We start from the raw sequence: 24163 nt of genomic DNA, 5'->3' as shown, positions 1-24163 counted from the left end.
TTGGCAAACACGTATTGCTTTATTTAGTGTTTCTCTGGATCGCAGAAGTGTCAGCAGTGGGCCGAGACCCCGGAGGCAGGGCAGCCGCGGCCCAGGCTCTCTGGGGAGGCGTGAGGGGAGCCGCAGCAGGAAGAGGGACGCCCCCGCAGCTCCTCCCCAGGGTCCCACACGGGGGCAGCTCGGGGCACGGCAAAGGCCTCACATCCTGGAAACGGGGCCAGTTATGGTGAGCGGGGTATTTGTCACCAGAAGGCATGGACTCAGGCAGAAGGGCTTCTCCTACCTGGTGGCCCCAAAGGTGATTGCTGGTCAGGGAGCCACATGCGCCCTAAGACAGGTGCCTCTTTTCCGGGGCCCTGTTCCTGGGGGAGGCAGTGAGGTGTACTGAGGACAGGGCTGCAGTCCTGGCTCTGCCCCAACCTGCTGGTGAAGGACGGGCAAGTCCCGTCCCCTCTTTGGGCTGCTGTCTCCGGCTCTGTCAACCAGGAGGCTGGCCTCAGTCTTGCACATTTTGTGGCTGAGACGCCTTCCCCACTCCAGCCTCAGGCTAGGCTGATATTGAAAGAACATTGTTAAGGCAGAAAAAGGGGGCAGGCAAGGGTGCTCTCAGCCCCCAGAGGATGCGGGAGCGGCCGCAGAGGATCCAGGTGGGCAGACAGGCAGGCAGACAAGGCGCCGCCGAGGGAACAGGAGGACAGAGTGGCCTGAGCAGGAAAGGGCACCAGGCCCAGACCACTCCGCCTCTGAGCTACGTTCCCTGCCCGGCTGGAGTCGGGGAAAACACATCCAGTGTGTCTGGGGGTGGGAAATGGCTAAAAAAAATAGTTTCCTATAAAGCATCAAAAAATCTCAGAGAAAACCTCGGCAAAAGTTCCCTTCTCTCAAATATTTGGCATCGACAGTGGGGCTGGCGTGTGTGCCTCTGGCCCCGGCTTTCCTATTGCTGTGGCCCGGCCTGGCCCACTCCTGGGGCAGCTCCCTGACCACTCCCTGCAGCGCCCTCAGGAGAGGGGCGAGGAGGAGACGGGAGTTTGTCGGTGGGCTTCGAGGTGTCCCTGGGTCCCTGTCTGGAAGCTCGAGTCTTTGGTAACGGGAGGGGAAGAGAGGATAAGCAAAGCGTTGGGAGGTGGGCGGGTCCAGGGGGCACCTTCATCACCGCGAGTTCAGCCGCGGGGCCACCTGTGGGGAAGGGAGAGCCCAGTGTGAGCGGGAAGCAGACAGAGGCCACTGGGCGCTTGTCTTCCTGGGTTAGGAGCCTGCGGCGGAGCCTGGTCCTGCAGACTCGGGTCCTGCTCCACAGCCGGAGTGGGTCTCTCTTCCGGCCCAGCACACCCCCGGCCCCGTTTCCCCGCCCCACGCTGCCATCTCTGCACCACAGGGGCTCAAAAGGCCCCTCACTCTGGCCCCAAATGGGCAACAGGATGACAGGGCTGGTATGATACCCAAGCTCTGCCAAGAGACACCTTGGTCACCGGAGGCTCCACCCCAGTCCCAGGGCCCACTCACCACAGCCAGGTGACCGTTCTTGGCCTTCGCGATGAGCAGCTCTGAGCCGGGTGTGAAGTCGATAATGCCGTCCCTGCCAGGGCCCCCTGCATACGTGATGCTGGAGGGGAGGGTGTGTGTGAGGATTGCCCCCACGTGTGCACTCAGCCCCTCGCCGTGCCTACCTGCCTTACCTGCCCTGGTTGATGTTGATGTTGTTCACACGGTCAGCGCTAAGGGCCATCTTGGTCAGTGTCTCAATCACATGGTCACTCTGCAGCACCACATCCCCCTGGGGGCCAACAAGGGGTGGGTTGGGCTCTGCCGTGACCTACAGAACCCTCCCCCACACCTCCCCGGCCCCCCTCACCTTCTGCTTATTGTCCTCGCGCTGCACGTGCAGCACAAAGAGGCTGTCGCTCAGGCTGCTGACGGAGATTCCTGAGGGGGAAGGGCAGAGGTCAGGGATCAAGGTCAGCGCAGGGGCCTCCCTAGGCAGCCCTGGACTCCGGCTCACCGGTCAGGTTGGGGTACTCAATCCTCTGCTTGACTTTGGCGTCCTCCACGATGACCACGGCGTTGGGCGTCAGCAGCAGTTGCCGGGGCCGGGGTTTGTAGCCCTTTCGGTCATATTTCACCACGGGCACTGCGTACTGAGGACAGGGGCGGGGTGAGGGGGCTCCAGGGACAGCCCCCTCGCCCTCTGCCCCGGCCCAATGCCCCAGCCCTGAGGTCTCACCTGGATGGGCTCAGTGCCCAGGGCCTGCAGCACTTTGGAGCTGATCTCGTCTGCACCTGCACCGGGTGGGGGAGGGAGGTCAGCAGGAGCGGGGGGACTGGACGGTGATGGAGGGTCTGACGCGGGAGAGGCAGGGGCTCACCAAGCCGCGTGCTGATGAAGAGCCTGGGGACGCTCTGGGGGTAATTGTCCTTCTTGCCCTTGAAGATCTCACTGGCCACGGCTTTCTGATGCAGCTGAGGAGACAAGGGCGGGAGGAGGGCTGTCAGGCTGGGGCCTATCAGAGCCTCAGAAGCTGAGACCGCCTCCTTCACCCTCTTTCCGGCCCCGACAGCAGGAGGCGAAGCCCTGCCACCAACACCCCCATGGACCCTCCTCTGCCGCACCCCCGGCTCCACCAACCAAGGCGGAGAGTTCCCTGGAAGGGTCCCGGCGGCACTGCCAGGGTGCAGGCCCTGGGACCCCGGCTTCTGCGTCAGCATGGGATCTGACCGACTGCTAACACTCCAAACTGCTGCAGGTTACCCGAGTGCGCGTGTCCTGAGCATCGCCCAGGACTGAGTTGGCAAATACAAGGCACATCGACAGCCCGTGTCTGTCTCCAAAACCACGGCAGACATTGCCAGCCGGTGAGACTTCAGCTGCACCTTTCAGCACAGGCCGCTGGGAAGCCTCTGCTGCCCAGTGGAGTTGGCCCAGGTGAACCCTACTTTCCACCCACAAACTACTCCAGCTTCTGCTTCATACGTGAGGCCAGAGAGGGGCTGGGATCCATGAGGTCACGTGGTAAGTCAGGAGTAAGGTGCTCCCCCGGCTGGCACGCTCCAAGTGGTGCCACTGCCCCCGGGCCAGGCCACACCTGCCTCTGGCTCCCTGTACCTGCTGCTTCCACTCGGGGCTGATGCTCCGGCAGTACTTCCACACCATGTTCTTCCTGCACAGCTCCCGCAGCAGCTCCGAGGCCTGTGGGCGCGACACAGCAACTCAGGGCACCGGGCAGCTGGCTCCCGCCCCTCTGGGGCAACAGGCCTATGCCCACTACCGGGCTCTGGCCTACGCGACATCCCCTCAATCTGGACAACCCCTTCCATTCCCGAAGGGGTTTCTCTCCAAGGCCCGGCCCCAGCTCCACTCCCCTGGGGAGCCCTCCTCACTGCTCCTCTGGCCATGCTAATCGGCCCCTCCCGAGTGCTTGGAAAGCCCACGTCGCAGGGAGGGCCGCGGACCTCACGCAGGGCGGGGGGCGGGGTGGGCCAGGAGGTGTCCAGGACGTTCCGGGGCAGCTGCCGCCGCAGGTTGAGCAGAAAGGAGGTGCGCACGTGGTCCAGGAAGAAGGCGTTCTCGGGGCAGCGGGGTGCGTGGCGCAGGATGAAGCCTCGGATGAGCCTGGGGGGTGGGGGTGAGACGTCTGCAACGGACCCCCACACACGGCCGGCTCTGCACCCCCCGCGGGGCCCCAGCGCTCACCGCCGGACAGTCTGCGCTGCCCACTTCCTCTTGGCCGCCTTCCTCCGTCCCAGCGTTCCCCGCCACCAGGACTGGATGCAGATGGCTGCGGAGACCACAGATGGCTGACCTCCCCGCTCCCCGGGGCGCCCCACCCCGGCCCCAGCCCCTGCCCCCCCAAGACCGCTGGGCCCGAACCTGAGCGCTTCACCCGGAGGAACTTCTGCCGCCAGTGGAAGCCCCGCCAGGAGGCCTGGATCTGGGTGGCTGTGGGAGAGAGTCGATGGGCGGAGCTCGGCCAGCGGGGCCTGGCTGCCAGAGCTCACCGAGTGAGAGGACGAGGGAGCTACTGAGTGAGAGGACGAGTCAGGAGGGAGAGTAAGTGAAAACAACAGGAGGCAGCACAGGCTCAGCGTGTGTACCAAGGACAGGACAGATGGCGGGGCTGGGGCTGGGGCTGGGGAGGAGGAGGGCAGCTGATTGTGGCGAGGCGGACTTCCTGAAAAAGGAGCCCAAGTGCAGTGATTTACTTCCTGCTCCCCAGATGGACCCACCGGGGCGGGAAAGGGGGGGCTCTCACCCAGGCTCTGCCTCCGGACCTCCAGCGCATCCTCTGTGGCAAACAGCGTCTTGGGAAACCGGATGAAGATCTTGGTCCTGGGAGGGCAGCAGTGATCAGCCCCTGGTTGGCATCCCCATGCCCTCTAGACCCCAGGAGTAGGCACCACTCACCTGCCCATCTTATACTCTTCTGGCTTATAGCCGAGGTGCCGGACCAGCACGGCCACCCCGTCCTGGGGCCGGCCTGCCCACGTGGGCCATGTCTCCGGGCACAGCGACTTGTACCTGCGGGGCAGGAGCAGACAAGTCCCGGGCTCCCACCTCAGCCACCACCCTGCCCTGGGGACCCACGCCAGCTTCTCTGGGCACCTGCTGGGAGGCTCCCCTAATGGGCAGCTCATAGAAGGCGTGGGAGGTGGCTCCGTTGTCTCCACTATAACAATGAGGCAGTTAACATTCTCATCTGCCTAAGGCCACGGGGCTGGAAAGTAGCAGAGATGGAATTCACACCTGACTGAGTCCCCAGACCCTACGTCAGGACAACCACAGAGCTGCCTTCTCCTTTCTGAGCGATAGGAACTCTGTCCTCAGAAGCGTTCACCATTTCTCCTGGGGACAGATGTGTGGAGCCTGCCGCCTGCCACGTGCTCTGTGAGGCCAGGCCTGGGGGGAGGGTCTACGGAGCCTGACATCAGGCCTGCAGCTGGAAAGGCAGCTCCGAGCCTCACATCCTGGCTTTGCACCGGGGGGGGGGGGTGTGTGTGTGTGTGGGGGGGGGGGGGTGGGGGTGGGTGGGTGGGGAGGGGCCGTCTTCCCTCCCAGGGTCTACAGGCTCCTACCCTCTGGACCCCTGTCCTGGCGCTGAGCCAGGCCCGCCCCCACCTCTGCAGGAAGGCCTCGTATTTGCGGCGGTAGGCAAAGCCGGCTCTGCGCACTCGCAGGTTCTCCATCAGTCCCAGGTACTTCACCTGGTGCCGGATCAGCACCTCATCGAAGCGGCCTGGAGGGGGACAGGGCCATCAGAGGGCTTCCCGGGCCAGAGGGCCCCAGAGGTCCGCCCACAGCCACGGCGGGGGCCTACCGGGCTGCTTGGCGTCGTTGGGCTTGATGCAGCGGATGTAGGCGGGCTCCTTGGACTGCAGGATCTCCACCAGCTGCAGGAGGCTCATCTTGAACTGGGTGGCCACCTGGTGAGCCGAGGTGATGGGCGGTTGGCTGGAGCTGGGCTAATGCCTCCGACTCCTAGCACAGCCTGTCCCTGGGCCCTGGGGCAGAGCAGCAATTCCCACAGGTACCGCCTCCCCTGCTGGGGCCTTCCTCCCTCCCAGCGGAGGGGCCAGGCCACATCCACCTGCCTCATCACAGTGGCTTGGCCAGAGACCTCAGCCACATGTGTCAAACACAAGGCCCGCGGGCCAAATCCGTCCCGCCAGGCCTTGCAATGTGGCCCGCACCGCGCTGTCATCACTGCACTCCGCTGCGTTTCCATCACAATGACAGTTAATGACTGTTCAGTAAACCATTCGGCCCGCGATTTAGGCTGGATTTTAGATTTTGGCCCCTTCTCTGATTGAGTTCGACACCCCTAGGACCCTCACTGGGGTCTAAAACCCCGCTCAGGCCTCAGCACAACCTCAATCCTTTGGCAAGGACTCTTTCTCTCCTAGAATTCCAGGGCCACTGTTCCCAACCACCAGCCCTGCACCCTGCTAGGGAGAGCCTTCAAGCAGACTCGCAAGCTATCAAGGCCCCATTCGTCACAGGGGCGTAGGCCTGTGGTTCTGGGAGCACCAATAGGGGCAACTAATCCTGTGTATGGGGGAGCGGGCGTCAGGAAAGGCCTCCTGTTCACGCCCCTTCACCTAAGTTTTGCAGGGGTCCTCAAACTTTTTAAAGTGGGGGCCAGATCACGGTCCCTCAGAGAGCTGGAGGGCCGGACTATATGAACTACTAATTCCTACTGTAACACCTCGGCTGCGCTCACTGCCCAAAAAACCTGGCGGGCCGGATCAGACTCCTCTGTGGGCCGCATGTGGCCCGCGGGCCGTAGTTTGAAGACGCCTGTTTTAAAGGTTGTGTAGGAGCCCAGCAAGTGTGGCTCAGTGGTTGAGCATCGACCTATGAACCAGGAGGTCACGGTTTGACTCCTAGACAGGGGACATGCCGGCTGCAGGTTCAATCCTCAGGGAGGCAGCCGATCAATGACTCTCTCTTATCATTGATGTTTCTATCTCTCTCTTCCTCTCCCTTCTTCTACTAAAAAAAAAGGTGGGGGCAATGGGGAAGATAAGGTCACATATGTAATACCTTAATCAATAGAAGAAAAAGAAAGGAAATACCTTAATCAATAAAAGGAAAAGAAAGGATATGTTCAGTGGTTAAAGCAGCATTCTGATACACTGAAGTTGTGGGTTTGATCCTCGATCAGAGCACATATAAGAACCAGCCAACAAGTGCACCAGTAAGTGGAACAACATATCAACGTTTTTCTCTCTCGCTAAAAATAAATAAATTAAAACAAAAAGAGGATAGGAGCCAGCCAGCCAGAAGAAAGAGCGGAGAGAAAGGCATTCCAGGCAGAGGGCAGTCTGAGCAAAGACTTGATGGACACAGTGAGCTACAAACAGGACAAGCAGAAAAAGGAGTGAGAGGCAGGCAGAGGGCAGGATCAGAGCAGGACTCAAGAGTCACACCAGGGAGTGTGAATTTAAAGGTGAGGGAACAAGGGAGCCGCAGGAGAATGTGGAGTAAGGGAATGATAGCAGCTGATTTGCGGTTTGGAGTATCCCCACACAGCAGGTATGTGGGGGATGCTTGCTAAGGGCAGGTGAGCAGCCAGGGGACCAGGGAGGAGGCGGGCTGGCTCAGAGGAGAGAGAACAGTGGTGTGTGCATGCACACAGACAGACACACACACATACACACCACAGGAACCAACACACACAGAAGCTCGTGTGCACATAGCCACGCCCAGCTCCTGCAGGCACTCATCTACGTGCACACACACGCCCCCTGGGGCCTGCACACCGTCTCTGGGCGCTTCTTGTCACTGAGCTCGCTCCGGTCAAAGCACTGGCTCATGATGGGATTCTCCGAGCTGCACATGGTCTGTGAGGGAAGAGCAAGGGATCAAGGTTGTAGGAGGACAGATTCCTGGCGCACTGGCCATTCGGGGCCAAGCCTGGAGACCTCCCCCGAGTCCTCCTCACCTCCTTCAGGTTCCGGAAGAGAAGGTCATTGTTTTTATCCAGAAACCCTGCGAGGAGAGAGAACATGTGAGCTGAGGAAGAGTCACCCCCTCCCTGCCCACTGAGGGGCCCCAGCCCCAGAAGCCTCACCAGTCACGCTGTAGGTTACTTCCCCTGCATAGTGCAGAAGGCGGAACTCCCCACGGCCCAGAGATTTCCTGGTCCGCTGGTCAGCCAGCTTGTGCCTGGGGGTGACAGGGAGAGGAAGCTACAGCTTGAGGCCTGAGCCATGCTCCCTGCCTGCTGAAGAGTCTGAGAGGAAACAGACCTCTAGGAAGGAGCAGGCATGCTCAGAGCCCACAGCCCATCCTGTGCAGCCCATCCTGTGCAGGGAGTCCAGAGGAGGTAGATGGCCTTGCCCAGGGCCACACCCGGGAGTCTGGCCCCCGCTCTGCAGGACACACTGGGCAGAGGGTTCCGCTCAGGGCCTCTGGCTGCTGCATGACTGCTCAGAGGGTTGAGCACGGCCCACTATGTTTTAAGAATAGAATCTGCCCCCAAGAGATTAGTTACTAGTAAGTCTTAAGCATGTGTATACCCTTTGGCCCATTTTCTATATTTAAAAAACAATGCTCACTAGAGGATACATGTTTTTTTAAATTCTATTTTCTCTTATTACTAGAGGCCCAATGCACAAAAATTCATGCAAGAGGAGGCCTTCCTCCCCCCGGCTGCCGGCACCCGGGCGGCTTCCCTCTCAGGCCCCTGCCAGGCACCAGGGACCCGGCTGGCTCCCCTCCTCAGGCCCCCGCCAGGCACCGGGGACCCGGGCGGCTTCCCTCTCAGGCCCCCGCCAGGCACCAGGGACCCGGGCGGCTTCCCTCCACAGGCACTGGGGACCCGGCTGGCTTCCCTCCTGCCCAGGCTTCATCAGGAAGGACGTCCGGAAAACATCCGGTCTAATTAGCATATTACCCTTTTATTATCATAGAAGATTATTATTTTTTAAGCCTCACTCGAGGGCATGTTTAGAGAGAGTAAGAGGGAGAGAGACACATACAGAGAGAGAGAGGAGAGAGAGAGGGAAGGAGGGGGGGAGAGAGCGAGTGAGAGAAAACCATCAATGAGAGAGAGAGAGAGAGGAAAAACCATCAATGAGAGAGAGAGAGAGAGAGCCATCAATGTGAGAGAGAAACATCTCCCAACGAGGGTTTGAACCTGCAACCCAGATATGTGCTCTGACTAGGAATCGAATTGGCCACCATTTAGTGCAGACCAAAAAGCTACGTTTTGTCTTGAACTGTTATTTAGAGAGAGGGGAAGGGAGAAGGAGGAAAGGGAAGAAGAAAAGGAGGGGGAGGGAGGGAGAGAAGGAGGGAGGAGAGAAAGAAACATCTATTGGTTGCCTCACATACATGCCCTGACTGGGATCGAACCCACAACCTAGGTATGTGCCTTAACTGGGAATCAAACCCACAAACTTTGAGTGCACAGAATGACAGTCCAACCACTGAGCCACACCAGCCTAGGCCCATTTTCTACTTTTAAGAACTATTTCAAGCAACTAACCGGAGACACAGGCAGAGGGTTAAGGCACAAAGATGTCTGTGGCAGCCTTGTTATCAAGCACAAGCCGAAGGCCCCCAGAGGCGGGGTAAGAGCCATGGGTTATCTGTGGATTAGAGCCATGAGAGCAAGCATTCTGAGGAACTCTCCTGACGATACAGGAAAATACTGAAAGACAGAACACTGCCCTGAGCCTTCTCCAGTAAGCCCTCACGTAGTGTCATTGATGGGGTTCTGTGACTTTAAATGAAAGGACACGTAACAAAAAGCAGTTTTACCCAGAGGCTGATTGATATAAACAAGAATGAAGTTCCCACAACATCTCATCAATGGTGTGACAAAACAACACTGAATGAAACAACATTCTCAACCATGGGGGGAAAAACGGTACAGAAAAAAGGCAGGAAGGAAATGCCTCGAATTGTTAGCAGCGATGGCCTCTGGGTGACAGGACTACGAGTGGCTTTTGCACACATTCCAGCGTTTCTCTAACAAGCAACGTTATTTTTACAACCAGGAAAAGGGTTTTACGTACCATGAAGCAAACACGCGTAGGGCTCTGGCATTTGCAGGCCTGGGACTGGTCCCAGTGGGGTGACTTACTAGATGGCAGGTAACCTTGGCAAAGGACTCCTCTCTGAGCCTCAGTCAGAGGAGCAGCACCAGGAGCGCCTCCCGAGGCTCAGGTCAGAGATGGTGTGCACAGACCGTGCGGGACAGAGCTGGGCAGCGGGGCTGCTTCTCCCTCGCCCCACTTTCAGGGACGAGTTAAATAAGAAGCTACTTCCAAATAAAGGAAGCTAAACAATCTCGGCAAGTTTCTTTCCTTTTTTTTTTTTTTTTAAGTATGTTTTTACTGATTTCAGAGAGGAAGGGAGAGGGAGAGATTGAAATATCAGTGATGAAAGAGTATCATTGACCAGCTGCCTCCTGCACGTCCCACACATGTGCCCTGACAGGGAATCGAACGGTGACCTCCTGGTTCATAGGTCAATGCTCAACCCCTAAGCCACGCTGGCTGGGCCTTCGCAAAAAAAGAACGAGGAGGGAGCCACGCTCCTGGCTTTTCCTCTGTGGCTGTAAGGTGAGCTGCGGCTCTGTGCGCCTCCTAACTCAGCCCTCCTCTGGCACCTCCTGGGGCTGATATTTTAATTGTGGGGGGATCCCAGGCTCCCGCAGGTTCTACGGGAGTGAGCCCTCACCCCCACTCACGTCAGGAAGTGCGGGTGGTGCTTGATGGTGTCCTCCAGCTTCTCCAGGAAGGTCAGGTCTGTGGCCTCCCCGGGGCGCAGGCACTCCTCGTCCTGGGGGTGTGGCACAGAGTGATGGACGTGTCAACGGAGGGGCCGGAGAGGTAGTTTAGGGGCACCATGCAGGAGGCAGAGACACGGGGGAAGGGGGAAGGCCGACGGGACCTCCTGGGGACAGCTTCCAGATTAGCCAGCACCTCCCCTCACCGTCATGCAGAGCCCTGCCCTGACCCTGCTCAGCCCCAGACTCTGGCCCTCCGCGGACCGGCCCAGAGAGGAAGGCGAAGGAGTGATGTCCTCCCACCCGGCCCCCACGTGAGGCCTTGGAGCAGGGGTCCTCTAACTAAAGTGGGGGCCAGATCACGGTCCCTCAGAGAGCTGGAGGGCCGGACTATATGAACTACTAATTCCTACTGTAACACCTCGGCTGCGCTCACTGCCCAAAAAACCTGGCGGGCCGGATCAGACTCCTCTGCGGGCCACATGTGGCCCGCGGGCCGTAGTTTGAAGACTCCTGCCTTGGAGGAACAGATGACTCACCAAGATGGAAATGATGCCCTTGAATTTCTCCTCGACCAGATCGCAGATGATCTTGTTGTTGAAATACTGGACAGGCTCCCACTGAGGGGAAGGGGAAGGGGAAGGAGGGCGTCACACGGGTCCAGGGGGCTCCCCGGGGACGGACCCGGGCTTCCTGGGAACCCGCAGGCTGCACTCACCGCGATGCCCTCCGCCTCGTACTCCTCCTGCTCTGACTTGAGGGTGAGCTCGATGAACAGCTGCTGCAGCTTCTCGTTGCAGTAATTGATGCAGAACTGCTCGAAGCTGTGAGGAAAGCGGGGAGACCACAGGAGCTCGAGGTGGCCACAGGCCGGGTGAGGGGAGGAGGGCCGGGCCCTGAGCTGATATGGGAAGAAACACCGTTCAGGACCCGGGATGCTGGGAAACCACTGACAGGAATCGGAGAGGCGGGCAGCGGAGGCGAAGGCCGGGACAGAGGGACGAGAGGATGCCAGGCAGGAGGGAGAGGGCACTGACCTGTTGTTCTGAAACACCTCGAAGCCATAAATGTCCAGGAGCCCGAGGACTGTGGTGCTCCGCCAGCTGGGGCTCTGGGCATCCTAGGGACATTCAACCAGGAGCGTGGGTGCCAACGCCTGCCAGCCCCCAGAGCCTGGGCCCAGGCCGCCCTGGACCGCCTCCCGCTGCCTCGGGAGCAGCCTGCACCGTGCCCTCACCTTGGAGGCCAACGACCTGTTGATCTTCCCAACCAGCCAGGTGAAAGTGCGACTGTACACGGCCTTGGCGAGGGCGTCTCGGGCGTAGGCGGCCTGCTCCAGGTTCAGCGGGCTCAGGAGCTGCACGTGTGGTGACACAGGGAGATGAACGCTGAGACCCCCCTCCACCCACCCCTCTGGGTTCAGGTCGAACACCAGGAAACTATGCGTACTTGCCCTCCTGCTGGGGGCGGGGGGCGCGCAGATCGGACACAGGTGAGAACACAGTGACCCCACCAGAGGGAAAGAGGTACGTGGACAAGAGGCCCCATTCCTAGAGGTCACCCTCCTGTGTGGCCTGGGCCCGCCCCCTGTGCCTCTGAGCCAGCTGCCTTCCGTCCTTCCAGCATGGCTGAGAGGGCCAGCTAGCGGACCGGGGGAGGGGGCAATGATGGCTGGGGGCTGCCTTATCCCTGCACCCCTCCCCCCACCTCCTGAGGCAAGGCCTGGCTCACCTCTTCGCCCTTGGCGGTGATCTTCCTGTGCGTCAGGGCTTCCCGAAATGTGGCGCCGTCCACGCCAAGGAGCTGTCAAGAGGGCGGGGCGTGGTGAGGGTGTCCTTCCCCTCCCCCAGCGGCTCTGCCCTCGCCCTCTGCGCACCCCGCTTACCCTGGTCAGGTACTTGAACTGGTTCTCGCTGGTGACCTGGGCGTTGCTCTCCTCATCGGCAGCAAAGTGGAGGTTGCCCAAATGCAGGACGCTGGCCACGATGCTCAGCAGGTCCTGGGGGACGGGCAGGGGCAGATGGGAGGCCCAGGAGGGCACCCGGGGTGTGGGGACGGAGCAGGGAGTGGGAGACGACGTGTTTGCGAGGAGAAGGGGGATCTGAGTAGATGGGGCGGTAAGAGTGGGCTGGGATCTTCAGGGGGTGACCAGAGGAAAGGGGGCCCCCAGCAGAGGCCTCACCTCCACTTCGTCCTCCGTGAAGTTGATGACCGAGAGAGCCTTCCTGACGACCTTCCAGTCGTTCTTGTCGTTGATGGAGGAGACTTTGGCACACTGGCCCTGGAGGAGGGGCAAAGCTGGGTGGCCAGCCCTGGCGCCCGCTGCTCCCGGGGGCACCGCCCGGCCACCACCTCACCTTCACCAGGTACAGGTAGCTCTGGGGGTTGCGCTCCAGGCCCAGCCGGCGCAGCGTCTCCTCCTCGCCGCCCTCCAGCAGCTGGTAGAAGATGTGGAAGTTCCGCTCCCCGTGGTTCTGGTGGACCACGCGGGACTTCTCCAGGAGGTAACTGAGGATGTGGCCGCCCACAGGGGCCCCCTGTGGGCAGGGCAGAACGGGGGCCGCTCAGGGGGATGGGCGTGGGGCCCATCTTCCCCTCCCCCCCGCCGTCTCGGGTCTAATCCCAGTTCTGCCTCTGAGCGCATGGGACCCGGGAAGCCCTCAGCGGCCTCAGCTTCTTCCTCTCAGGATAGAGGACACTGACCCCCATCTACACGTCAGCTCCATCTGGACGTACCACAGGCCCCTCAGACCCCACAGCCTGAAACCGCGCTGCGCTCCGGCTCCTCGGCTAGCTCTGCTGTCTCCATCTTGGCCAATGGCTACTTCATCCTCCCGGGCGCTCAGGCCAAGGAGCCTGCAGGCCTCTCAACCCCTCAGTCCATCAGTCCCGCGGCCTTAACCTTCCCAACCCCAGAGGCCAGCTGCTCAGCACCTCCACTGCCACCGCGCTGCTTCCAGCCGCAGTCACGTCATCTAGATTATTCTATCAGCGTCCTTACTGGTTCCCCTGCTTCTCTGACCACCTCGTCTCAACAAAGCAGCCCAAACGGCCTTTTCCAGAGGAAGTCAGATCCTGACACACTTCTGCTCCCAATCTTCTGATGGCCCCTTTCCACTTGGAGTTAATAATATATTTAAAGGGCAGCTGCCCCCACCCTGTACCTTGTTTTTTTGTTTATTTTTTTTGCCATGGCGACACTTGTCACCTACATCACCTTTTTCTGCTTTCTGACCGTCTCCCCTAAAGCAGGGTTTTTGTCTGTTCTGTCTCAGTGCTGCAGTACCAGCATCGGGCACAGTGCCTGGCACACAGCAGGGGCTCACTAAGTGCCTACTGGACGGACTCCGGCCCTGCCCTGGCGCCCCACGGGTACCTTGAAATCAAACTGCACGTCCATGTACTTCCCGAACCGGCTGGAGTTATCGTTCCGGAGGGTCTTGGCGTTGCCGAAGGCCTAGGAGCAGACGGGCATGAGGGTGCGGCCTTCTGCCCCCGCCTCGCCCCCTCAGAGGCAGCAGGCCCTCACCTCCAGCACAGGGTTGCTCTGCAGCAGCCGGTCCCGCACGGCACCGCCCCGCTCAGGGGCCGGGCAGGTCTCGGCGTAGAACTGCAGCAGCCGCTTGGTGGCCTCCGTCTTGCCCGCCCCGCTCTCCCCGGAGATCATCACCGCCTGGTCCCGGCGCTCGGTGCGCAGCGCCCGGTACACCGTGTCGGCCACCGCGAACCTGGGGCAGAAGCCGGTCAGGGGCTCAGGTGTACGAGCTGGAGCAGCTGGGGCGAGTCCGGCAGGCGGGTCAGGGAGAGGGCACCTCCATATCTGCCTGGGTTCTCTTGTGGGTGGGAGCTGCTTGTACCCCTGAGGACAGGGACTGGGGAACCCTCAAGGGTGTGGGTGGAGGGAGGTTCTTCACAGCCGTGGAGGGGGGTCCCTCTCCATTTTGAGTATGTGCTGCCTAAGCGAGCGCTGGACACGGTCACTCTCAGAGGATCACTCAGGAGTGTGTGTGTGGGGGTGTTGCAGGTCATTCAGGTAGAGGTTGGGGTCCCTCACAGGTAGGGATGGAGGCCCCCAGAGGTAGGGGCCAGAGGGTCACTAAGGCTGGGGGCCATGCCAGGTGCCGTTGGGCAAGTAAGCCATGAGTGAGAATGAGCTGGGTGGGGGCTGGGGAGGTCCCGATCAGATGGGGCTGATCCATCTCAGCGGGGATGGAGTGGGTCCAGGGTGAGGCACTGGGGACGCCTCACAGCTGTGACCAGTGCTTCATCCAAAATGGGGAGTCCGTCAGGGTCGTTTCAGAGTGCGGGCCGGGGGGTCACTCACAGGTGGGGCGGCACCTCGTAGAAGCTGACGCCGCGGTAGCGCTCCATGTGCTGCCGGCTGTAGATCTGCAGGTCCCGGTAGGGGTTCACAGAGACCAGGACCGGGCCGATGTAGGTCTGGGGTGGGGGGGGGAGGGTGAGGACTCTCTCCCAGAGGCCCCTGGTGCCTCTCTGCCCCTCCGTCCTGCCTCTGGCCCCCGGCAGCCCCGCCGCCTCCCCCCTCGGGCCTCACGTAGATGAGGTTCTCCCGGAACCGCCGCCGCAGGTTCTCGATGAAGGCCGCCTCACTGGTGAAGTTCTCCAGCAGCACGAAGTCCTGCACCCCCACCCGGTCCCGGGCGGTCAGGGCGCTCTCCATGGTCACCCGCACCCCGTTGCTGCCCAGGGCCTGCGGGGAACGAGCCACGGGCAAGGGTGAGGGCCAGGAGGGTAAGGTCAGGTCACGTCTGCCTCCACCACAGCCTGTGGGGCTGAGTGGGCCGCCAGGGGCAGGCGGACACGGGAGGCCAGGACACGGGACACGGGAGAAGGACTACGCTGTATGGACACGGGGCCTGGGCGGCAGGAAGCCGGCACATGGGACACCGAGGACACAGGCAGGTCACCCAGAACAGAGACCTCATGGGGGCAGGGACCGGGACACAGACCCCGGGACACAGAGGACTGAGGAGCGAGTCCACCGGATCCGGGGGGGGCTAGTTCTGTGTAGAGGAAGGGGGGTCAAGAGAAGGAACTCCTGGAATCCCAGAAGAAAAGCTCTGTTGACCTTGGACAAATCCCCTCCCCTCCTAGGGTGGCTTCCGCCTGAGGAGGAGGAGCTGAGTGAGACCAGGTGACTCCAGGTCCCGCTCTGGGCCACAGGTGACAGGTGTTGTTGGAGGACAGATGGCTCGGAGAGAATTCTGGCAGGGTAGGCCCGCCTCTCCCACCCCCACCCGCCAAAATCTCAGGGGGAGAATCTGGAGACCAAGCAAGAGGCCACCCTCAGCCCCTGTGCAGGAGCGGGCCGCCCAGGGGCCTCCGGTCCAGCTGGACTCCACACTCACCCCGTAAGGGGGGCCGCCCTCCCGGAGCTGGGCCACACCCTCCCCATCAGCTGCCAGCTCCCCAGACACCCTCCTCCTCTGGGAGCCGAGAGGCCTCAGGGGGCGGGGGTTTCACCTCGGAAAGCCCAGCTGCCGCCTCCAGCCGCCTGGGCCCCCAGTGGGGAGGGAGAGGGGCCGGCTGGAGGGGGCCGTCCCCCCAGGACACACTCTTTGCTGGGGCTCCAGGAAACTGATACCCAAAGTGTCAGGGGTCCGAGAACAGCAAGGGGGCAGTGGTGGCGGTGAGTTTAGGTCCCAAAGCTGGCAACAGGTCGTTTCCCACCCCAGTCCCCCCCAGACCTCTCGTCAGGGGGACCCTCTGGGTCTGGCCAGGGGCCTGCCACGCCCCGGCCTGTCCCTGCCTCCTCCGCCCCATCCTGCCCCGGAGCAAATCTGGCCGGAGCCCCCACCCCTCCGCCCCCTTCGCCCCCGGGGTGCCGGGTCCGAGCGCTCGGCCTCCCCCGCGAGCTGGGAGCCGGGGCCCAGGCCCGCGCGCCCCGCGGCCCTCCCGCCTCGGCCTCCTCCCCCTGCAACTTCCCGGGACGTTTTTCCACCCGAATCCCTGCGCCGCGCCCGCTTCCTGGCGGGGCCGGGCGCCGCCGCCGCGAGGCCCAGGGCCGCCGGGACCCCCGCCCTCCCGCCCCGCTCACCGACGCCCGGTAGCGCATCCTGCCGCCGCCGCGCCCCTCCCGCCGGTGCTCTCCCCCCGGCTCCGCCGGCGTCAACGAGGGAGGGGCCGCCCCGCCCCCGCCCGCCCCTCCGCGGCCCGGGCTCCCCCGCCCGCCCCCGCCCCCGCCCCCTGGGCTCGGACCGGGGACCCGCAGGTGGGGTTGGGGTTTGGGGGGCTGAGGGTACTCTGGGGGGAGGGCGCGGGGCGGGGGCCGCGGGCAGGGAGCCGCCGGGGCCGGGGTTTCCCGGAGGGACGTCGTTGGCTCCGGGGTGGGGCCCGGAACCCGCGCGGCCGCCGCGTCTACACCGGCCCGGAGCCCACTTCCGGGCGGGGACTGCCCGGCGCCCCCGGAGCCCACTTCCGGGCGGGGTCTGCCCGGCGCCCCCGGCGGGCGCGGGGCGAGGGCTGCGGCCGGGACCCGGAGGAAGCGGGACTTCCCTCCCCTCCCCGGCCCTCCCGGCCCGGCGAAGTTAAAAATAGAGCGAAATGCCCAAATACGGCCGGCGCCCGGCGGGCGGAGCTCCGCGGCCGGCCGCCCCGACCCTCGCCCCCGCGGGGGTGGCCGCGTCCTTAGCCCGGAGGAGCGCCTTCGCTCCCCGTCTCCGCGGCCGGAGCACAGGGGGAGCCGCAGGCGCCAGGCCCGGAGCGGGGCGGGCCTCCGGGAGGTCCGTGTCCCACCGGGAAGCCCACGCCGGCTTCCAGCCCGGGACCAGCACCCTCCTCCTCCGTCCCAATCACACAACCCGGGCCTGGGGCCCCTCCAAATACCTCCACACGTTGTGCCCAGGACACCCCCTCCCACACCAACACCACCCCCCTGGATGCGGGGAGCACACCCCGAGGGCGAACCGGGACAGGCCCTGCCTGGCGGGGGGCATGGCCGGAGCCTGCGGAAGGTGCGGGTTCACTGAGCTGTTTGCTGAAGCCCCTTCCCCCCAGGCCCGCACCTGCCGGAGGGGGAGGCCCAGCCCTAACGCACCGCGCCGCCTCGGTGAGCGCCTCCTCCCTCCCTCCCTCGGCCACACCTTCACTCCGCGCGGGCCCGGGGCGGCCCCGTCCGCTGGTGGAGCCCCTCAGCCTGCCCCCCGCTTATCACAAAGGCTCCAGCAGCACCCCCGCTTCCTCTCCCCCTGCAGCAAGGACCCGAGGCGCAATACTGGGCACTGGCTCATCGTTGCGGGGAGAAGGCAGCCCGGACCCCACACCCCAGGGCACCCCATCTCGGTCCCGGGCTCCCGGGGGTGGAGTGGGGTGTGGCTGCGGCAGGTGCGGGCTCCAGCCTCGTTATCTCGAGAACAACAGCGCGGCCGGAGCCGCGACCCGAGGGAACCCGCGAGGCGGGCGCCAGCTGGGAGATGGGGCCCCGGGAAGGGGCGAGGGGACCCGGTGCCACCGCGCAGCTGGGAGGTGATGGGCGCGGAGGGGCGATGGGGGGCGCGGAGGGGGGGTGGGGGGCGCGGAGGGGGGTGGGGGGCAGGGGGGGATATGAAACCCCACCCACAGGCCGGGCTCAGGGGGGGGGCGCCCCAAGGTTCAACTCCAGAGCGAGCGGGGGCGGAGAAGGGGCTCAGGGGGAGGGAAGGGGTCCCCAGTGGGGAGCGGGGCGGCTCCGGGACCCCAGGGGCGAAGCCGGAGGGGCGGGCCTGGCGGTGGAGTGTCCGCCCCGCCCGCCGCCGCGTCAGGCCGCTGGAATGAGGGGAATCCGCGCGCGGAGGGTCCGGCCGGCCATCCCCCACCGGGGCCGCGGCGCCGCATTCCCGGGATGCCCGCTGGCGCCCGTGGCCGCCGCCCGGCGGCGGAAGGAGGGGGTGTCTCCGCCGCTGCGTGGGCGGCGGGCGGGCTCCGGCTCCCACCCCAGCCCAGCCCGCCGGCCGCCCCGCCTCCCCGGGAGAGGAGTCAGCCAGCGGCGGGGAACCCAGGGTGAGTTTGGGGCACCCTGCGTCCTGAGCGCTGTCTTAGGGTGCTCTCTTCAAGCCCCCGGCCAAGCCATGAGTCTGTGTTGTTATTCCCATTCTACAGACGGGGAAACTGAGGCTGGCAGATGGATGTCTGATTAAGACGTCGGGACTAGTAAAAGGAGGGGTGGGATTGGAACCGGGACCTCCAACACTCACCAGTCACCCAGGGCTGCCCTGGAAGAGTGAGACCAGTGTAGGGCTGGCAGGTTCCCACACTTATTCGTAAGGGTTAATAGGCGTGACCTTTCTCGGTGACCCCATGGCTGTAGTGCCCAGTGCACCTGCTGCTGTGGTGTTGCTATTGACACGTAGACTTTAGGAGGAGCAGCTAGGGAGTGTGGGCCGGCCCTGGGCCTAGGGGCTGGGGTGCAGCCATGGCCTCTGAGTGACCTAGGACCCATTTTTCAAGGCTGCTTCCGGGTCTCCTCCCACCTGGGGAGATGCTTCCAGCAAACCTGGACCATCCAGTGCCATTACCTAGTATGGGTCAGGTGCCCCCAAGTCTGACCCCTGGAGAAGTGGGGAGGTCAGTGGGCAGCCTCCAATGTCCCCCCAGCCCAGGGCCAGGGCCACGCCAGCCTGGAATGAGTGTTCTGAGGCCCTCCCCTCCCCATCACTGCTATCAGCTTACTTTCACTGAGGCAGCCGCAAGGCCTGTGGTGGCAGCCTCTCCCCGCAGCGCAGTGCTGGGAACAGAACAGGTGCTCCGTTTATAGCGATCACACACATTTTAGTCTGGGCCCAGGCAGCCCCACCAAGCACTGTTCCAGACTCAGGGGCACTGTTGTGAGGGGGCTTGGGGAGAAATGGTAGGGACTTAGGGGCTCCACCTGATGCCTCACAGGGCCCCAGTCAACCCTAGCTCCAGAACCATGGGCCTTTGGCCGGCAGACACCTCTCCCCGGGGGTCCAGATGAGGTAAACAGAGTACTTGGCCCCTGACCTACCTCCCAGTTCAATGTCCTCGAAGTAGAGAGGAGGGAGGCACCTGGCACACCACATGGCACCAAAGGGCCTGCCCTTCCTCCACTCCTCCCAGGAGTCACCAGCTGCTAAAACCTCTCCTCTGCCCCCACCCCCGCCTCCCGGTTCTGCCCCGGACATAGGCAGCAGCCTCCAAACTGGCCTCCCTGCCTCCTCCTGTGAATCCCTCTCCCCACAGCAGCCTGTGGTATTTACAAACACTCATGTTAACAGAGTGAAGGTTTACAGGCACCAGTCCATGTGCCACGCCGGCACCTCACATCCACTGCTCCTTGCATATGGACTCCAGTGGACCTCCTTGTCCTCAGTTTACCCTACTGCCCCCACCTTCTCGTGTGACCCTCTCCGGCCCCTACGCTCCTCATGCCTCCCCACCAGCCATGGCCAGAACCAGCGGCCCCCGCCCCTGCCACCACCAGCTGCCACACGTGGTGCTCTCAGCCTCCTGCCTTTGCACCTGCAATTTCCTTGGCCCTTGCTGCACTTCCCCTTCCCAACTGACTGGCTCTTAGTCATCCTTGAAGACTCAGCTCAGGTATCCCCTCCTCCAGAGCCCCTTTCCGGCTCCCTCCGAACACACAGCCCCTGGTCAGCCGCGCCCAGAAGGCTCCGGCCTGGCGCCGTGGGGGCTCCATAGCCCCCGTGGCCGCCGGGGGAATGAATGAAGCGCCGCCAGCCGTGCCAGCCGGAGGCCGGAGGTGCGGGCGGCCACTCATGGTCTCCTTCACCCCGAAGCCCCCCGCGGGCCGCGCACTCCCGCCGGCGCCGGCGGCCGGGGGCGGGGGACGGGAAGGGGCGGGGCTCCGGCGGCGGCTCCGGAACCCGGAGGCAGAGCCCGGCCAAAGGGCGTGCGGGGTGCCCGCCGGAGAGACCCCGGCCCCGGCCCGCGGCACCCGCAGCCTCTCAGCGTCCGCCGGGCCGGCCCTGGCGCCGCCGGCCCTGGGGTCCCGCACTCGCCGGGCCGACCCTCGGCCGCAGCGGCCGCGGCTTCCCGCACGGCGGCTCGGGGTGGCCTCCGCCCGGGGCCCGCCCGCTCCCCGCCCCGCCCGCCGGCGGAGGCTCCCGGGCCCCGCGGCTGCTCCCGCCCCGCGCCCGCGCCCCGCGGACCCACCGGCTCGGCGCTGTCGGCGTGCGGGCGGGGGCCGGGCTGGGCGGCGTGGCCGGCTCTGGAGTCCGCGGTCCCGGGCACGTTCTCCCCGCCCAGGGCCCGCCCGGGGCCGGGCCGCTCCTGTCGTCATCCCGGGCAGGGCCCAAACCCAGGCGCGCGCGCACCCAGCCGCCCCGCCCCGCCCCGCCCCGGGCCACCCGGCCCGCCCCGGGCCTGACCCCGGCCCTGGTCCGCGGGGACTGGGGGCCGCACACGCCGCCACCAGGTCCCAGGACGAGGGGTGCACACAAACACACCCCACACCCTACAACACTCTCTCTCTCTCCCCCTCCTTCTCTTTCCCTCCCTCCCTCCCTCCGTTCCTCTTTCCCTTCCTCTCTCCGCAGAGATGGGTGGGTGGGTGCGTCTGATGGGGTTCTCCCTTATCGTCCTAGGGCCCCTATGCACCCCCTCAGCAAACCCAACCCTGCTTGCGGGCTGAACCAGATGGGTTCTTCCCCATTTGTGGCTGCCTCTCCCCCTTCACCCTCGGAGCCACTGTTCTGAGCTGGCCAGTGCTCCGAGCCCACGGGAAGGGAAGGCATTGACTGAGCCTGTACTATGGCCCGGAGCTTTGCATGCACTAGTCCTTTGACCTCAGAGCAGCCCCGTCACCTCTGTGCTATGCCCAGTTCCTAGCCCAGCGCACTGAGGATCAGGGAGCAGGAGGAGAAGGGATTCAAACCCAGATTCCCTTTGAAAACGCTGCTCCTAGTGATGGTTACTAGTGGCGCTTAAAACCTTTCCCTCTCCTCCCTATTCCCCCTCTTGTCCAGTCTCCTCCTGGTCCACAAGGATTGGAACCCCTTTCCGCTGCTCACCTCTTCCCAGAGGTTTGCTGGAAAGAGGGCTGCGGGCCCGGGGGAGACACTGCCCCCCCTTCCTCCCACCCTCAGCACCCCAACTTACAAGTTTGCAAGGTCTGTAGGGGTGAACCACACGGATGATCTCCCCGGTGGGGATCAGCTCCACTTGCAGCGCCATTCCGCTTGTGGATTGCCAGCGTGCTGGGCACTGGGGCTTCTGGGCTGAGGCCTGCCTGCCTGCTCACTGGCTATCGCTGTCCGTCCGCACAGCCAGGAATCTGGTCTCACGCTGGGATGGCCACTTGGTTAAGCTTCAACTCCAGCCCCAGGGGATGTGTCTGGTCCAGCTCCTCAGGACACAGCTGGAGCAGCCCAGGTCTGATTGGGAGGCCTCTTGGCCCAGAGGGCTGGGGCAGGAAGAGGAGGGGCTGAGTGATGGAGGAAATGCCTGTTGTCCCAGGTAACCAGAGCCGCTGATAGAGCCACCCCTGGGGTACCCTGGGCTCTAGGTCAGAGGGTATGAGGCCTTTCCCCACAGCCGCTCTGTGGCTGGGCCTCTGCCCCTGCCCACTCACCGGTGTCTGCTGGAGAGCACACTGACCACTCCCCAAATGAAAATGCACATTCTGTCCAAGCCAAGAGGATCCATCAGTGAGCACTGCGCCTCCTGCATGCACCCCCCCCCCCCCCCCAATTTGCCTGCCTTGAGTTTGAAAGGCCAGGGCTGCTGGGGGCTGGCCATATTGGGAAGCGGGGCTGGCTGGCTGGAGAGGCAGGGGGGACACTGACTGCCCCCCCTCCCCCCGTACTACCCCCCTCTGGAGCTTCAACCACTTGGCATGCCGATGCCTGGGGTCCTTGGCTGTGGGCAGCCTTAGGCCTGCTGGCTCCTTACTTTTCCATTAGCACCCTCAGGTGCCCCCCACCCTGAATGTTCCTGTTTTGCTGTCTTTATTGTTGCTAAATCACCGCTGACACTTTCCTGGCCTGGGATTGAGCCCTTGGGTCTCCAGCCATTCCTTGAGGAAGTGAGAAGGGGAAGTGGCTGGGGGAAAGTGACCTTTCCAGAGGGAAGGCTGGCATGGGAGGGGTGAGGTCCAGCCATGGGCAGGCACCTTCCCCCAGGCTCCCTTCCCTTCCCTCACAGCTCTGCCAGCCCAGGAAAGACCAGCAAAGCTTCCTTCCTTCCTCCAGGAAGCACATCCATCCAGGGCAGGCTCATCCCCGGCAGACACACAATGGCCCTTATCAGCCGCCTCGGAGCCAGGCCGAGACCAGCACACACCAAGTCTCACATATTTCCTGTTTCCACCCAGTGGGTCAGGGCTGGGCCCAGAGCGGCCATATCCTGACTGGGGCCAAGAGGAGGGAAAGCACTCCCCCTTCCCCTCCCGCCTCACTCCCTGCTGGACTCACTCCTGCCAGGCTAGGAGGGTTCTGCCCCGAGAAGGGGGCTGTGAGAGGGAGGGCAGTGAGGCTTGGAGGGAGGGCAGGGGTGGGCATGCTCCACAAAGAGGAGAAACGGGGGGGGCCCCTGGCCTCAGCGGCCCTGGAGTTCCAGCCCCAGGGCTACGGGGACCATGAGGTGGGTATAGTGTTAGTTTGGGTGTTTTTGTGTGTGTACAATTGTTCTTTCACACATAGTTGTGAATAGTGCATTATTTTATTTTACAGACAACTGAGACTGGGTAGAGATAGAACTTTGATTCACACTGGTCTAACTCCTGTCTGATCCTGCACGGTACCACAGCTGCCTCCATCGTCCCACTCCTGAGCTGTGGTCTGGCAAATGCAGGGTAGTGGCAGCACCCATGATGGTGGTGCATGTGAGAAGAAATGAAGTAGCAAGTGCAAGGTTTCAGGATCTTTTTTTTTTTTTAAAGGTATATTTTATTGGGTTTTTATAGAGTTAGAAACATCAATGAGAGAGAAACATCGATCAGCTGCCTCTTGCACACCCCCTACCGGGGATGTGCCCCGCAACCAAGATACATGCCCTTGACCGGAATCTAACCCGGGACCTTTCAATCCGCAGGCTGACGCTCTATCCACTGAGCCAAACCAGTTTTGGCAAGCTTCAGGATCTTCAGGTGTGTGTGTGTGTGTGTGTGTATTGGGGGCAGGGATAAAGGTTACTATGGGAACCTCCGGGTAGGGAGCAGAAAGAAAAGACAGTGATGATTTTTTTTTTTTTTAAGCCTCACACAAGCATATTTTTTCCAATGATTTTTAGAGTGGAAGGAATGGGGGGAGAATCGTCCATGTGGGAGACATTGATTGGTTGCCTCCCACACGCCAGAGGCCAGGGATGGAGCCTGCAACCGAGGTATGTGTCCTTGACCTGGGACCCTTCAGTTCCAGGCCCGATGTTCCAACCACTGAGCCAAACTGGCTAGGGCGATGGTGACATTTTTGGATAGCTTAACTCTGGACCAAGGAGCAAAACTAAGGTCTGAGAGAGTGGCAGGTGAAGAGCCAGTGAGAGCGGAGAAAGCACCTTTTCTGACTCATCAGTTCTAAGAAACTCATTTTTTTTTTAAAATTTATTTTTTTACAGAGCGGAAGAAAGAGGGATAGAGAGTTAGAAACATCAATGAGAATCATCAATCAGCTGCCTCTTGCACACCCCCTTCTGGGGATGTGTCTGCAACCAAGGTACATGGCCTTGACCAGAATCGAACCTGGGACCTTTCAGTCCACAGGCTGTCGCTCTATCCACTGAGCCAAACCGGTTTCGGCAAGAAATCCATTCTATTAGTGCCCAATAGCATGCCTCAAGTGGGCCACGGACCAGAGGGTCACTATTCCAGACCCTCACCCCACTCCTGCCTGGGCAACATGTTCCGCTCAGACACACACAGGCTAGTCTGGACCTATAGGACTCTCATCCTGGAGTCTAGCAAGGGCCCAACACTATGTACCCCTTCCCACCATCATGAAGGAGTCACACACGTG

At 62.7% G+C, this 24163-nt stretch overlaps 1 protein-coding gene across 10 annotated transcripts; it reads right to left on the bottom strand.

The window, feature by feature from the left end:
* MYO1C (myosin IC) lies at positions 1 to 21598 on the bottom strand. 10 transcript variants are annotated; one of them, XM_036408628.2, is made up of 32 exons: positions 21312 to 21598; positions 14791 to 14946; positions 14560 to 14675; positions 13765 to 13963; positions 13612 to 13692; positions 12593 to 12772; positions 12418 to 12516; positions 12121 to 12234; positions 11967 to 12038; positions 11473 to 11592; positions 11273 to 11355; positions 10954 to 11059; positions 10775 to 10855; positions 10197 to 10288; positions 7569 to 7663; positions 7440 to 7486; positions 7258 to 7338; positions 5313 to 5418; positions 5114 to 5231; positions 4403 to 4516; positions 4251 to 4327; positions 3869 to 3937; positions 3692 to 3776; positions 3451 to 3610; positions 3104 to 3187; positions 2367 to 2460; positions 2225 to 2280; positions 2003 to 2138; positions 1856 to 1926; positions 1680 to 1777; positions 1507 to 1606; positions 1 to 1179 (listed from the first exon to the last, which is right to left on the bottom strand). In XM_036408628.2, exons 1-32 carry the CDS (start codon positions 21384 to 21386, stop codon positions 1153 to 1155), a joined length of 3192 nt encoding a protein of 1063 aa, XP_036264521.1. In that variant the 5' UTR covers positions 21387 to 21598; the 3' UTR covers positions 1 to 1152. The 10 variants fall into 10 exon arrangements, with proteins under 10 accessions (XP_036264521.1, XP_036264523.1, XP_036264524.1 ...); XM_036408630.2 differs by lacking the exon at positions 21312 to 21598 and adding an exon at positions 20367 to 20504; XM_036408631.2 differs by lacking the exon at positions 21312 to 21598 and adding an exon at positions 20363 to 20465.
* Positions 21599 to 24163: the final 2565 nt, after the last annotated feature.

This window comes from Pipistrellus kuhlii, unplaced genomic scaffold (assembly GCF_014108245.1).
Source record: "Pipistrellus kuhlii isolate mPipKuh1 unplaced genomic scaffold, mPipKuh1.p scaffold_m20_p_39, whole genome shotgun sequence".
Classification (NCBI taxonomy): Eukaryota; Metazoa; Chordata; class Mammalia; order Chiroptera; family Vespertilionidae; genus Pipistrellus; species Pipistrellus kuhlii.
This window is presented reverse-complemented; position numbering and strand designations above follow the sequence as displayed.